This window comes from Zootermopsis nevadensis, unplaced genomic scaffold (assembly GCF_977971745.1).
Source record: "Zootermopsis nevadensis isolate Lab colony 2312 unplaced genomic scaffold, Znev_1.0 Znev_ptg000010l, whole genome shotgun sequence".
Taxonomy (NCBI): Eukaryota; Metazoa; Arthropoda; class Insecta; order Blattodea; family Termopsidae; genus Zootermopsis; species Zootermopsis nevadensis.
The window spans coordinates 2158716-2173080 of NW_028259142.1; the positions used below are offsets into that span (position 1 = coordinate 2158716).

A 14365-nucleotide genomic window follows, 5' to 3' on the forward strand; every position below is an offset into this window, starting at 1 on the left:
GTTGTGCAGCAATTCCTCGCCAAGAAAAGCATTTCCGTCATCACCCAACCACCATACTCTCCGGATCTCGCTCCGAGTGACTTCTGGCTATTCCCTACTCTGATAATGGGCCTCAAGGGGGCGCATTTCGCAACCATGAAGGACATCAAATCGAGTGCGACGGCTGAACTCCGGAAGATTCCAAACGAAGCCTTCCGCCGGTGCTTCCAACAATGGCAGGATCGATGGAGCAAGTGTGTGCGCGCGCAAGGGTCCTACTTTGAAGGTGATTAGGTAAGCGTTGCCATATGTCCTACCATTACAGTGCTATACCACAATTCCGGGAACTTTTTGACTGTCCCTCGTAATTGAGTATGTACTTTCTTCTGCAGCAACTTTGAGGGGGAGGCAACCAGTTTAGAGCTCGGCGTTGAAGTGGAATACAATCTGGGTACACGCGGTTCATCAGGTACCTGCTTATCAGCAGAGAATGTGCGCGTTCTGCCAAAGGGAACTATTGAGTTGCCTCTTCCAGCTGGAGAAGTCTTGGAAGGGATTGTAATAAGACCCTTGCGTAGCGTGAACCCCGACCAAACGCAGTATGCAGGCCTCGTACAGGTTACCACTGCAGATGGAGACGAGAAAGGAGCAGAATATGAATTTGGTATAACTGGGCTAGCAAACAAGCGGGAACTGTTACAAGCTGGTGACCCAGTTACTTTCCAGGTGGACTCTGACAACAGAGCTGCCAATATTATGGCTGTTCGCAAGAAGAGAAGAGCTGTTGTTGATGCAGTGAAAGGTTAGTTACCATATTTAACTGTGTAGCTTTATTTAAAATTTAACCTTTATTGACCACTCTTCGCAGCTTATGCGCAGTCCAACGCACCACGCTTCACACCGGCATGTTGCTAAACTGTTATATCTGCAGATAAAATCTGGCCAGCAGCCTTGTGATATGAGAGTTTAAATCCCTTCTTCGCACATGATATAGATATTAAGTTTCCTTTGCATAATCCTTTACGTTATAAATTACGAGTGATGAAATATGCATGTATTGTAACAGTTGTGATGCATTCACTCTGTAAGTGGCTCTAAATCTTCAGTTTGTGAATGCTGTTTCGTAAGTAGCGTTCATAATTACAGGAAGCTCTCTGTTCCATGGCCGTAAACCTCTGAAGATCACTCTGCATGTGTGGAAGACTGTTTGTACCACCAGAGTATTACCTTTGACCTTTCAAGGTGACACTTGCATGTAGTTCTTCATGTAAGCGTCTATTATTATTACCCTATTTGAACCAGAAGCGGAGTGTGTTGACGGATCTTACTAAAACTCCTTAGTATAAAATTTCATAAAAGTCTGTGTAATGATTCTCAAGTTCTTATGTGCAGGTTGGTAGATGGACAGGCTCACTGACGGGCATGGTGAAGCTAATGCGTATTTTTGCAACCTCGTCGTAATGTGCCTGCAAATTTGGTGGCCTGGCCTTAAGTATGATATTAAAGGGAGAAACATATGTACACCTGCTGCTCTTAAATTATTTTCAGTGGCTTTACGCTTATAAGTCTTTAACATGGCTTAAGAGAGAGTCAATTTGTTATTTCAGTTATGTTTACATTTTATTAGCAAGTTGGTGACGAGATATTGCTCTAGGAGTGAGATGAGGGTTTGTGAATGTTGCATCGTCTTCGTGTCTGATTCAAATGTAATGTTGGTGAAAACTGTTGTTTCCTGTGGTAGTATGGTTGTTAGTAATTCATTATTTATTGTTCAAAGGTTTATATGGGTTTCTGGCCTATGAAGTAGATGAAGGAAAAAAGTTATTCTTTCACGTGTCTGAAGTGAAGGACGGTGTCAGTCTTCAACCTGGTGACCAGGTTGAGTTTGTCCTTGTTACAAACCAGCGTACTGGCAAGTCCTCTGCTTGCAATGTCACCAAAGTCAGGTGTGTTGTGGATTACACTCTACATTGATTTTTTTAAACTCTTCATCCATTCTTTGACTTTGCTCAGTAACCGAACTATTGTTTTGTGAAAAATGTTTTGAAGTTGTGTTAATCTAATTCGATTTTGATCTTAGTAGGAGGGTGTTGATCTCTGTTGACATTTTAAATACCAATGCATTGATTATATCGTAATTATGAGATTATCAGTATTTCAAGGCTTGGGCCATAAGCACCCATTATCATCAATTCATGGGCTTCTTTGTTATAAATCAGGAAAATTCAAACTTTGTGACACTTCATTAAAAATTCTAGTAACTTTCATCTGACTGTTGGAAGCAGATTCAAATATTACTTAATTATTTTTCAACTGTGAGCTTCTGCAGTGATGATTTAAGCCCAGCATGACAGGGTTTAATCTCTTAATATCAAGTTTAATTTCTTGTGTTACTATTCCCATACATCTGTCCAAGTGTCCATGAGTAAGACACTATTCAGTGGGCTGGGTACTGTCAAGTACTGACATTATCAATACTTGTGTGTGACTAAGAAAACACATGACCTTGCCTGCTCAGAAGTTGAAAATGTGTTGTGCTTACAAGTTGCACGCTGCAGCTGTGTGTGAAACTGAAGGCCATGTTGAAAGCTTACAGCAATTTACCTCTGTTTTTTACCATTTGGCGTGACAGTGTAACACATGTCAGTGGACCACAGGCAGCTCACCATTACAGTGGACTTAGACATGTATCCTGGCTGGAATTGACTTATTAATCTTGCCTTATTCTTGAAATCATGATATGCTCTTTGTAAGATATACAGGGTGATTCAAAAGGTTAGGGCCAAACTGAAGGAGGACTCAGAGAGAACAACTTTCGAATAGGAATCCATGTCCTCCGAAGTTATCCTTAGTCAGTCGAAACCACTGAAGGTAGGGAAGTCTGATAACATACCGCTGAAATAATCATATTTTGCTATTCTCCTTCTAGCTTAATTTTGTTTTTTGTTAAAGTACAAGGATTACATTAGCAATCTTACAAACCAAATTTACAATAGGTACGTTATCAGACTTACCTACCTTCAATGGCCTCGACTGACTCAGGATAACTTCGCAGGACATGGATTCCTATTCGAAAGTTGTTCTCCCTGAGTCCCTCTATATGCTCCTTCAGTTTGGCCCTAACCTTTTGAATCATCCTGTATGTTAAATTTTGTATGACGTTAGAAAGTCTACTTGAGATAGTGGCTTATTGGCCAGCCTTCAGATTCTGATATTGAAATCCGTTCTTGTTCCCGTGTATGATGCGTCTTTTTAAAACTGGTTGGAAATAAAGTTCATTCGTTTGTAGCGATGCTCCGCGACAAGAGCGTCCTGAGCGACTGATCAGCCGGTTACGAACAATCTCCCTGGAAGAAGCAGGGCCCAAACTAATGGTGGTTCGTCAACCAAAGGGCCCTGATGGGACCAGAGGTTTTAATGCAGATGTACGTCAGCCGCACGCCCCAGGTTCTGTAGCCGAATAATGCGCTGCTCACTAACTGTCTCTGTTCTTGTTGAATCTGTGCTCTTGTAGCAAGTTCTTTTTTAGAAAATATATAATTATCATATTCGTTGATTCGAGTGGGATATCCTGCCTCCATAGTCTTAATACTCTTTATTTCTTGCTTTATGAAGGTTGACTGTAAACCCCGTCCTCAAAATACTGACATATGAAGAGGATTTGTCTTGAATGTTGTGAACTGAATTGTTTTATGCAGTTGTAGTTTCCTAATGGCTGACCTGTTGCTTTGCAGTGCACAGTGATGGTACAACCTGTATTTCTAATATGAGTGGTTTAATTTTCTCTTCTGATAAATGCTTTTGGCTTCAGCCCATTTCAGTTTAGAGCCTGTCTCATAAAGTAATAATGAGACTAATATAAAAACATAAGAAACAGTCTTAAATATAACTGTAGCATAATGCAGTTTCAGTGTTAACATAATTACTCATATATTCCTTTGATGATTGAAACAACTCTGAGAAATACATAATCTTTAATAATAAAACAAGGAATTGAATATTGATTGGGTGTATAATGGCAACATACTAAGTGAAAGTTACAAGACTACCGTCAGATGTGAAGAATTGGGGTTGATCACATCTAGAATAGGACCTATGGCTTCATAAGGTGTATTCAGTCCCACAATCCAGGTACAAAATGGGGAACATTCTTATGCTCCATTGTATAACGTGGTTTTCATCGTGCTTTGACGCAGCCTATTTCATGTATGAAGGCGTTCAAAACCTAAATGCACGAGTGTTTTATGCTACACTGTGCATCAGTTCTTGGGAAGTCTGAACGAGGTGTCCTTTGTTCCTCAAGAAGAGTAGAGAAGCTTGATGGTATTGAAACCACCAGTGGTTGTCGGTACCCACAACAACCTGTATCAAATATACAATAAAAGGTTTTACATAAGAGCTATGTTAGAGTGAAGCATTTCCTGCCTAATATCTCAATGAATGTATTTTTACCAAATAAACTATGATGTGTCATGTACTAGACGTGTGTATGTGTGTATATACACACACACACATACATACATACAGTGGGTTTGGTTTTTTGTTAATGTTGACGGCTACAATATTGATAATCGCCGACATTTGTTTATTGGCTTCATCAACTTGTTTTTTCATTCAAGGTGCATTGTATATGGTTTATCATCCTATGTGGCATACCTTATGAAGACTGAGACAAAGTTTGTTGAAAAATGTTTTCCGAACTAAACTTGAAAGCACTTTGTATGTAGATATTAGAATGATACCACTTTACATCTACCTGGTCAGTGAAATGGAAATATTGATAATGGCAGTTTAAGTGTCTCAACTTTCTTACCTTCGATAATGAGGTAACACGCATCTGTCAGATTTTCTAAGGACAGAATATTAATGAATGTATGCTTTAAATACATATTATCTGAAGTATCTATTACATTTTGCTGTTAACATTGAATACCCTCTTTTTTTCTCTCTCTTCTGTGATAGTAATTTTGGGGTGTTTGCTTGGACGAGGCAGTGCTGCACAGCGCTGAAGGATAACACGAGTGAGATTAAATGATGTTGGGGTACCAGCGGTGAACAGAGACGGATTCTGACATGCAGTTATATATGAACTTTCTGTATTGTTAGCATAATCATAAACTCACTGCCCCACAAGTCATAATGAGCATAATATGAGTAAATAGTCATGATAAAAATAAAGTAGGTTAATTTTTTTTATGTGCAACAGGATTTTGTGTGATAGTTGACTTGAGTGGTACTTTAGCACCCGTATGCTTGAATGTGTGTTTGGTGGTACAAAGGGGCCCTTTATGCTGATATATTGAATTAAATTTGTGATACGTGTATTCGTGTCTAATACAGTGACTTGGAGTTAATAAAAACCCTAGGCATTGTATACAAAGAATTTCCATTGTGAGACTTTATTATAATCTACTTTTGGTTGATGCAATAAGAATGAAAATGAGAGAGAGAGAGTGAATTCAGAGTTGTGGGTATTAGCTGTAAGCTAACATCACTTTGATTTTCCTGTGGTAAACTTGATATCATTTTAATTTACATGGTTGCTGTGGGTACTGCTTTGCAGTTCATTTTTTTTTTCTTCATCTTCATTTTGTTAATCATCTACTGTCATATTTCTTCTTATTGTATTTAATTTCAATTGCAGGAAAATGTAAAAAAAAATATATATATACATATACATGAATGAATTGGACAACAGAATATTGTAGTCTGTGAATGTTTGCTTTTAAAATATCTTACCCATCTCCTAGCAGTACCAGTCACCATAACCATCCAGTTAAGTCAACACCATTTTTTTGCATGACTACAAAGTTATAGACAAACATGGATCTACATTAGGGCACAGTGAAGTACTTATGCTTGTTGCAACATCATAATAGTATGATTATCAGGAGAGCATAAATATAGCTATAAAAAATGGAAAATAGCTGTTGGTAACTTTTCTTTCAGTAGATGAAACTGCAGCACTGAATTTAACATGTCATTTTGTCCTGATTGTGTCTTTGATTGTTCTGTGTTTATAAATTAAATGTTTTGCTACATACCTCTCCACACCCCTAGTATTAAATGCAAAGGGAAAATCTTGGTGAGAATTATGTCAAAAATTGTACCATTATTGCCTTTGTTATTCCTTTTGATTAAGAGTGATGTAAGTCCACATCCTTTGAGCCATGGTTATCAATGAAGCAACTTAGTCATGTCACTACCAGCGCTTTTGGCATGAAGAAAACTTTCGGAATTTTACTGTTCTCCAAAGAGTATACAAAATTCTTAACCAACTGTTTCCAGATCTTCTAGCATTGACCAGTGGATCAAAACATTTTCTTACCATAAAGTTCATGGTGTGTTCCATTGTGACTGCAAGACCTGGTTCCAACAAGTAAGTAATCTTCCTTCTCTGTCTTCTACCATTTATTCCACTTTTACCTAGTTTGTGTAAGGATTTTTCACTCCATGGTGATAAAATTATGATGGTCATACATATTAACTAATCATGCTTTCACTGTACATTTAGTCTAGCTTTTGTGTCCAGTTAGAATAATCACAACTGAAAGCCATTTCTGTCAGAAGTAGTTCCTGTTAAATAAAACCTAACCTAAACTGATGATTGGTGGGATAGCCATGAAAATTACAGTAAATGGGGATAGTGTGAGTTAACTTACTGAAGGAATATTATGATTCGTAGCATAAAAATTAAAGTTGAATTTTTTTTAAAGTAACATTAAAACATTAACTTCAAAAAAATAACTGCCATGATGTTTCAATGAGCTGTCACAACATGCCAACTCGGGAGTCAAAAGAGGGTAAATGAGGCATCAGTTTGAGAACCGGTTTGCCTAGGGGTGAGGAACTGGACTTCATGTGGAGAATCTCAAGTTTGAGACCAGCCAGATCTGGTGCACATTCTTCCACATGCCACCTTCCCCCCCCCCACTCCTAGTAAAGTTTTGATGTCTGCAAGTGTATTGTCCAATCTGGGACAAAATGGTAATAACCCTGCTCAGTGGGTATTCCCATCAAAAAATGTGGATTCCTGCATGCACTCTCAATAGATGCAGAGGCTGCGATGGTCAAAGACAAATCAATGGTTACTTTTGTGGTCTGATATTAACAGAAGATGGTTAACCCCTCGTAGTATCATTTAAATTCGGTTTTGCGAGTTACTTACGTTAATTTCACAGCCCTGTGAGCAATTCTGTCTGTCGCAAGCTAAAGTAACAATGAACAGCTGCAATATACATATATAGTTTTCACATAACACTCTTTGTACTATATATAAAATTTATTAACACTTTTAAATAAAAGTTTCAGTATTTCCACTCCAGTGGCAAATTACAATGTTTCCTTTACACGTAAAATTAATACACTTTTAGCATGTTCAGTACATATTTAGATAACCACACATTCATATGGGAAGGTTTCATTATCTTGCAGTGCAGTGTTGGAACTTGGACAAGCTGAAACATAACATGACCAAGAGAATGAACTAAAAGTCCTTTAAATTGTAATTCTAATAAGTGAATAGAATCATGTAATGATATATGCATGAACTGGCACCATATATTCAAGAGAAGACTGATATTTCCTGCAAATATTACAATTATTTTATACTCTGATAAAATATTTATTTAATACAGATTTCTTGTCAAGATTTTTTAATATGTTTACTTAAGGATTTTGCAAACTATTTTCCTGAATTAGTACCTTCACAAGAAAAAGATTTTCATTTACCAGCTAAAGAATATGGATCAGCAAACCTTGGTGCCTCATGGGGTCTAAATTCAGAATGTCATCAAATGAGAAGTAAAAATACTGCTTAGTATAAACATTTACAAATTTCATGAATATGCAAGATTTAAGGATATTTTATGCAGAAAAATTTCATACTTCTTAGCATGCAATTTTTATATGTTTACATTGCTAGCTTATTACACAGATGCTTCAGTTTTACCATGTTGACAACGGTTTCCATAATAACCAGTTCCTTCACAGCGGCACCGGTAGCCTGGTTCAAAAGATGTCTGACTGCAGGCACCTCCATTGTGGCAGGGGTTCCGCTGGCACACATCTCTACGGCTACCTAAATATGAACGGCATATTTATATAAAGTAAACCTACATGTGATAATATTACCCAATGTAATTTTACATATTTGTAGTAACCTCTTAAAGCTTTCCTGCATTCTTCTTTTGTAGTGTAGCGGTATTCAGAATAACAGCCAATACCACAAAGGCACACTCCACTTTGAATTCGACAGCCTTGACGTGTTTGATCTTGTTCACAGCCTTGACACATCTCCATTACTGTAAACAAGTCAAGGAAACCAGGAAGTTAGGATCAACTCTGGATCTGCACTTTGCATTCATTATCCCTGAAAAATCATGTCGCTGAACTGATATTACAAAAACATATAAAGTTGTTTTCTTCTTTGTCTATCTGATGTTTATGATCTCATGTCTTCTATAAATTGCTAAAAGCAAAAATATTTACACAACACTGATTGAATCACTGAATAAAATATGAAATTCTAACTTTAGGTTCAAGCTGCAATGAACAGATATTGGTTCAGTTAAACATAAAGAAAAGTATCAATCTTTAATTAATAATCTTACCTATATACACTTTTTTCCTTCAAACACCCACAAGAATATGGGGCATAACCACCCCCCTTTTTCTGATATAAAATGCACATATTATGGGTTCTACAATGTGTTATGATTTCTTTAAATATCGCAAGGAATTAAGCATCATTTAATTTAAAACATATGGGTAGAGGTTATTATCATATTGTCTACTTTAATTGAGTACTGATACTCCTTAATGTACAAGTAGGTTCTAAGATCATGTAACAGAAATAAACACTTCCTTAGAATTTAATTCTTGTAAATATATTGGTGATAAAATGGTATTCAAAGTAACAGGCCTCCATCTAGACATCCCTCAATTACACTTCCAAGGGTTTCCTTTTAAATGAAAATCAACATGTATAAAACAACTCGGACTATCCTATCCCACATTCAGTCTCAAGAAAAGATTGAATTAATTACTTTTGTATGTGGAAGTACATGAAAGTCTGCATAGTTCGAAAATCTGTAGGTCCAAAAGCCTTTGTTAATTCTCATTGAAATAGAAAGATCTACTGCTAAAATGTGAGGTGGATGGATGAACACAATATTTAAATATTACAAAGTAAACAGGAAAGGGTTATATTACACCAACACGGGAAGGCTGAGAACGGAATACATCATGCATTTCACAGAGCTGCATACATGCAGTTAAACTACGCTACGGAACCTTAATTACGATACCCCAGTATTAGTAGCTAAATTAATGTTTCACATGTATTAATATATTCCTGATGATATTAGACAATTTACAATAGTACGAAATGAATTTTAGGACAATTAACATGATTGTGCGTTACTCCTTTCGTTCGCATGTGTCAAATTATCTTACATAAAAAATGCTATCATATATTTATCACTCACATAATTTTATGCCTGTAAAGTATTAATGATTCCTTACCAAGTATGACAACTGCAAGAAAGAAAATACTGTGTTTAGACCGCATTATAACAAACCTAGTAATTCACAAGAGAAACAGCTTCAAATCGAGAGGCAAATGCACGAACTGGCATTCTATTACTTCATTAATAAATAAACCATTTCTTTCTTTTTCTGTCTAGGTCATTACCCTGCCATTGGCTGAAGTCCATTAATTGATAATAGCCCTTTCATCTACTGCAGCAAAAATAAGCTATAACTAGCTGCCCCTGGCCCTAGATCTTCGCAAAATGCCCTCGTTTCCGCACAAAAAAATCATAACTTCCTGCTCTTTTATAACACATTTTGCTTACAAACAGCTACAAAACTGCAGGGTATATTTACTCTCGTAAATCACACAGATGCAACGTATAACATGATAAGTATGGAATTACGAGTCTTGGTTTATTTGAGGTCGCGTTTATCATATTTTTATGTTTATTTGGGGTCATAGAGTTTTTGTTCGCTGTCAGTGTCAAATAGACATATTACGTTCTTTCATCTTTCAGCTGTTTTATTGCTAATGTTATTGATCACAGCCCATCAGCTGATAACTCACTTCCGCTGTTTGTGCTAACGAAAAAACCGCCAGTATTTGCTATCACAGATAATAAAAAATTGACATCAGAAATCTGTAAAATTAGATAGTTGATTGACTGTAGTGAAGACGAGTAAGCACTCACCTTTTTGTGCAATATAAATAAATAAATATTTATAAACCAGTGTTGAAATTTGTGAGGAAAATAACCCAACTAGTATTTTATAGATACATCACTTTAATAATGTTTGGTCATGCATTTCTTCTGTAAAATTTTTTCCATTTTTAGCAAAATAATCCCAAATTTTTATAATAAATTGATTATGTTTGATAATTTGCTCACCCAGTCCACAGAAGATTGAATTAGAATACAAGTTTTACTTTCATATAATATGATAAACGCATAAAATCATGTCATTTTTCCAGATCTTAATGAGCACTTAATAATGTGAATGTAGGTTTGCAGTTATAAAAAAATATATGATGCTCCAAATTTTAGTTTCCCAGTAAACATGAATGCTCTGGGTTTCTGTGACCCTTAAATCACTGTAGACTTAGGAAAGATATCTGTGTAAAAATGAATATGACACAGCTACCTGAAAATATAAATCTGTCACAAATATGGATGAGAAACTGTTTTCTAAAAACTGGATATTATTAACATATTAAACACAGTAGAACTCAATCTTTCTTTAGATACCTACAGAATAACTTGTGTAACTGAAGCACAACATGCACAAAATTTTGAATGTGAAATATTTGATTTCACACCATAAAATTGGAAAGAAATAAGTGTTAAATACTTTTGGATGTGTATATACTCAAAATGTCCTTAATAGATGAATGCCTGAATTTTCATACCTTTTACATAATTATATTTTATGTGTCAACAGGTATCGTGTTGGTAGTCTGCCAAGGATATTCTTTATAGCAATGAACAACCACTTACCTCCATCTGATGCTAAGTTAAGACTTCTGTCCAGTGCCTTAAAGTAATGGCATCAAAATCAGGGATACATTTATCTGATGTCTCCCACAGGATGGAAAAGGAATAGGAGAATTTCAAAGCACTGAAAAGCTTTTATTAAGTGGAATAAATACTGTTCTGACAAATATTAAAGAATGTGTATCAAGTGGTAAATATTCTACATTATATTTGTTTTGGTATCACAATATAATTTTTAGATGCATGTCAACAAAAATTTCAGGAAAAAACTATTGGTTTCATTGTGTCCATTTTGTCTGTCTGCATCCAAATTACAGGACACAGGCATACATTAACTTCTGTGAAATCTTTAATTTTGTTTAACATGATTCATTATTCTCTAACCCCACTTCAATTACTAATTTCATGTAAACGCTCATTCCCACTCGTAAAAATATATTTTATTCCCTAATTTTAAAATTAAATCTAAAAACTTTTCACAAAAGCAAACATCACCTACATTCTCAGTTGAGGCATATTTTGAACAGTAATCTTACACCAATCATTATATGAAATTTTCTGTCATTCACAAACCCTACCATCATAACTGCGGATATGTTTCTGTTATTTATGGAAAAGACCGTCCTTTAGTGATGTAGAAAGGGAAAGTGTGAAAATTTAATTCTTCTAACAGCCACAAAAATTCTTTTTTCGTTTCTCCCTTGGTCGTCCCCTAACTCTGTGCGACGTGGCTTTATAATTTCATGTCATTTTCAGCCTTGCTATCAGAGTAGTTACATTAACATAAATTAATCTGAATTTACATTGTAAGTTTGTAAAACATGAAATTATTTTCATAGATCTTCAGTATATCACTTAGAAACCAGCATGTCTTTAGCTCTTGAATACATTACATGTTCGCTGATAATATACTGGACAATAATATTAAAAATGTTGGAAACTTCTTTTCTTTCTACACAGTACAATTATCCAAAAAGGTAGTCTCAGCCTGATTTAGCAATTCCCTCACACCACATATTAATTCACTCTCGATAAACACAGTCATAATGTAATCAAATCCGGAACCAAAGTCTGTGGGGATGTCCGTTTGGAATTCCGGAACGAAGACGAAGTCTTCTTACCGCTTCTCTTAAATGTTTAGGCTGTAAAGGCCCAACTTCTCCTTGGTTCTCCATTACATCCAAAGCTGAAATTAAGATATTTTTTGTACAAACTGCAGCTTCCTATTGTATTATTTTGTTGTACTCATAGATAGACCTACGAAACCCCACCACTAGGTCCTACAGGGTTCACACAAGTGCAACCACCAAAACTTTTTATTTTAAACTCTTAAATATGTGTTTATCTTCTAATTAACCTCTTTCCTGTGAAGATTACTGTCTTCTCGGATGCCGTGCCATGTAGTCTCGGAAACCGACTGATGTTTCAGAGGTTCTTAGTCCCTCCATCATCAGGGCGGTGACAATGATGGAGGTAATAAACGTCTCTGAAGCATCAGTCAATATCTACAAGACTACGCAGAGCAGCATCACGGAAGAGTTATTTTCATACTTGCTGCTGTGAGAAACTGAAATATCACATTCTTAACCTTGGTACTGAATGGGAGTAAAGAGTGATTTACCCACGGGTTGAGAGCCCCCATACCCACTGGATAGGCGGGTGGGTGTGGTAAAAAGGGGAAGAATTGCTACCTATGCTGGATATTGAATGCCAGTCATCAAGCCCCTAACCAATCACTTAATAATTCAGCTATTCTAGCTCATGATAAACCACAAACTAAGTTTAACAAATTCTGCCCCTGGATCTACAGAAACCAACACAGAACAACAATTTAGAAGATCACAGTCTACCAGCATTTTGCATGAAGAAAGACAAAAAAGAAAAGTCTGTAACTATTGACCATGATGGACCAGCAGTTACAATACACATGTAAGTGACATGAGAAATAAATTAATATATTTGAAATGCTCATCTGCAGAGTTAAGGAACCATCACGTAAACAATCCATTCACTTATAACTATTCATTGTTAACTATCTGGTTAGGTTATTCAGGTTGGAATATTCACTATGTAAACTTCATATTGTATTATTTCTCAATAATATGCTAATTTATATTTTACCAACCACTATAGAATTGCCATACCTTCTTCTACAACCTCTCCTACAAAGACTTTAGCAATGCCAGACATTGCAATGACAACATTTTGAGACACAGAACATCCAGTGATCGTCTGCATTAACTGAAAACAGAAATTCAAAAGTATGTTATATATGTAACACAATACAAACAGAAAGAATCAATCATGCATTTAAGTTGCTTAAGTTAGTTCATATGCTGAAACTGAAACTTTATAAACAATTTTAAAAACTACGTGTTCATATAATAAAACCTTTAGTACCCTTTTTATAGAAGCTTTTGGAAAGGCAGATCTCCTGTACATTTCGTATCTATCCAACTGTTCTTCTGTGAAGTTTGACACCAATACCCTGCAAAACATTTGTGTTCTTTGACCATATGTTTTACGGAAAAAGAAAATAGTGAAAAAGTACTATCAAACTAAAATAAACCACACTGGTAAATAAAGTGCTCAACACAAGTGTCGCATTACTAATATAGTCAGTCATGGAACTTTATTTAGTACGTACTGCATTTTTTCCCTTTCTTCCTCTTCCAATTCCTTTCTGCTTTTTGATTCTCTTTTCTTTTCCTTTCTATCACATAGTGCAAGTTTAGGAAGTATTATCTCCGATTCAAATGATGTACCCTGCAGTGACTGAGCAATGTTTTCTTTAGTATCATGTGCACTTTCTGATCTACTGGTGAAGTCCTCTGTTTTTGTAAGCATATCTTCTAGAGCAGTTGCTGCTTGATCTAAATTAGCATCCTCATTATCATCAGAGTCTGATCTCTGATGTATATCATCTTCTTCCTTTTTTAAAACATCTTCATGTGATAACAGCCGCTGTTCTTGTGAATCCTGATTTCCCAGCAGCTCTGTTTTTACGTGAGGGGAATCCAATGGGTTTTTAACATCCACTTCAAGTACATTACCACTGTTGGCTTCCATCTTGGAAAATATGTTCTCCATAGTGCGTAACAAATTTAATTAAAGATTATTATTTTTCAGCTTTCTAGTGCTATAGTATGACGCTTTACGAGCGTCCTTAACCTTCTCTAATATTCGCTACTCTCACACGCCACCATATGTAAACATCACAGTTGCTTGGCAACTGGTGTGGCCGTAATCACAGAGTCGATATAAATGTCAGTGAAATATATCTTTTAAAACATGTGTTTATTTCTTATTGTTTTATGTATATATACTCACATACACATATACATACATACATACACAAA

The 14365-nt window shown here is 35.9% G+C and overlaps 3 protein-coding genes across 9 annotated transcripts in view; 1 reads left to right on the forward strand and 2 right to left on the reverse strand.

The window, feature by feature from the left end:
* The window catches only part of Unr (cold shock domain-containing Unr), a 14832-nt gene extending 9153 nt beyond the window's left edge, over positions 1 to 5679 (forward strand). For all 3 annotated transcript variants that reach the window (XM_022063325.2, XM_022063326.2, XM_022063327.2), the window contains 3 exons: positions 372 to 781; positions 1757 to 1925; positions 3269 to 5679. In XM_022063325.2, coding sequence (XP_021919017.2) covers positions 372 to 781; positions 1757 to 1925; positions 3269 to 3443 — 754 coding nt within the window. In that variant the 3' untranslated portion in view covers positions 3444 to 5679. The remainder of the gene's footprint in view (positions 1 to 371; positions 782 to 1756; positions 1926 to 3268) is intronic.
* Positions 5680 to 7242: 1563 nt separating this feature from the next.
* LOC110829544 (uncharacterized) lies at positions 7243 to 9838 on the reverse strand. Of its 5 annotated transcripts, none has more exons than XM_022063356.2 (4): positions 9674 to 9838; positions 8142 to 8282; positions 7931 to 8059; positions 7243 to 7436 (listed from the first exon to the last, which is right to left on the reverse strand). In XM_022063356.2, the coding sequence occupies exons 1-4, from the start codon at positions 9693 to 9695 to the stop codon at positions 7369 to 7371; spliced, it is 360 nt and encodes a 119-aa protein (XP_021919048.1). In that variant the 5' UTR covers positions 9696 to 9838; the 3' UTR covers positions 7243 to 7368. The 5 variants fall into 5 exon arrangements, with proteins under 5 accessions (XP_021919048.1, XP_087202336.1, XP_021919045.1 ...); XM_087346210.1 differs by having other exon boundaries at positions 9561 to 9680; XM_022063353.2 differs by lacking the exon at positions 9674 to 9838 and adding an exon at positions 9505 to 9667.
* Positions 9839 to 11189: 1351 nt separating this feature from the next.
* Taf11 (TATA-box binding protein associated factor 11) lies at positions 11190 to 14258 on the reverse strand. Its single transcript, XM_022063352.2, has 4 exons — positions 13654 to 14258; positions 13407 to 13494; positions 13151 to 13247; positions 11190 to 12192 (listed from the first exon to the last, which is right to left on the reverse strand). The coding sequence occupies exons 1-4, from the start codon at positions 14094 to 14096 to the stop codon at positions 12059 to 12061; spliced, it is 762 nt and encodes a 253-aa protein (XP_021919044.1). The 5' UTR covers positions 14097 to 14258; the 3' UTR covers positions 11190 to 12058.
* Between the last annotated feature and the right edge of the window lie 107 nt (positions 14259 to 14365).

Bases quoted from the DNA above. Each gene is read 5' to 3' on its own strand.
- LOC110829544 (XM_022063353.2), bottom strand. From the start codon at position 9,550: ATGCGGTCTAAACACAGTATTTTCTTTCTTGCAGTTGTCATACTTG. The intron at 8,283-9,504 runs GTAAGGAATCAT...ACTTGTTTACAG, and splicing joins TCTTGCAGTTGTCATACTTG to TAATGGAGATGTGTCAAGGC. The intron at 8,060-8,141 runs GTTACTACAAAT...GTTCATATTTAG, and splicing joins ATGCAGGAAAGCTTTAAGAG to GTAGCCGTAGAGATGTGTGC.
- Taf11 (XM_022063352.2), bottom strand. From the start codon at position 14,096: ATGGAGAACATATTTTCCAAGATGGAAGCCAACAGTGGTAATGTACTT. The intron at 13,248-13,406 runs GTACTAAAGGTT...TTCTGTTTTCAG, and splicing joins CAAAAGCTTCTATAAAAAGG to TTAATGCAGACGATCACTGG. The intron at 12,193-13,150 runs GTATGGCAATTC...TCTTAATTTCAG, and splicing joins AGGAGAGGTTGTAGAAGAAG to CTTTGGATGTAATGGAGAAC.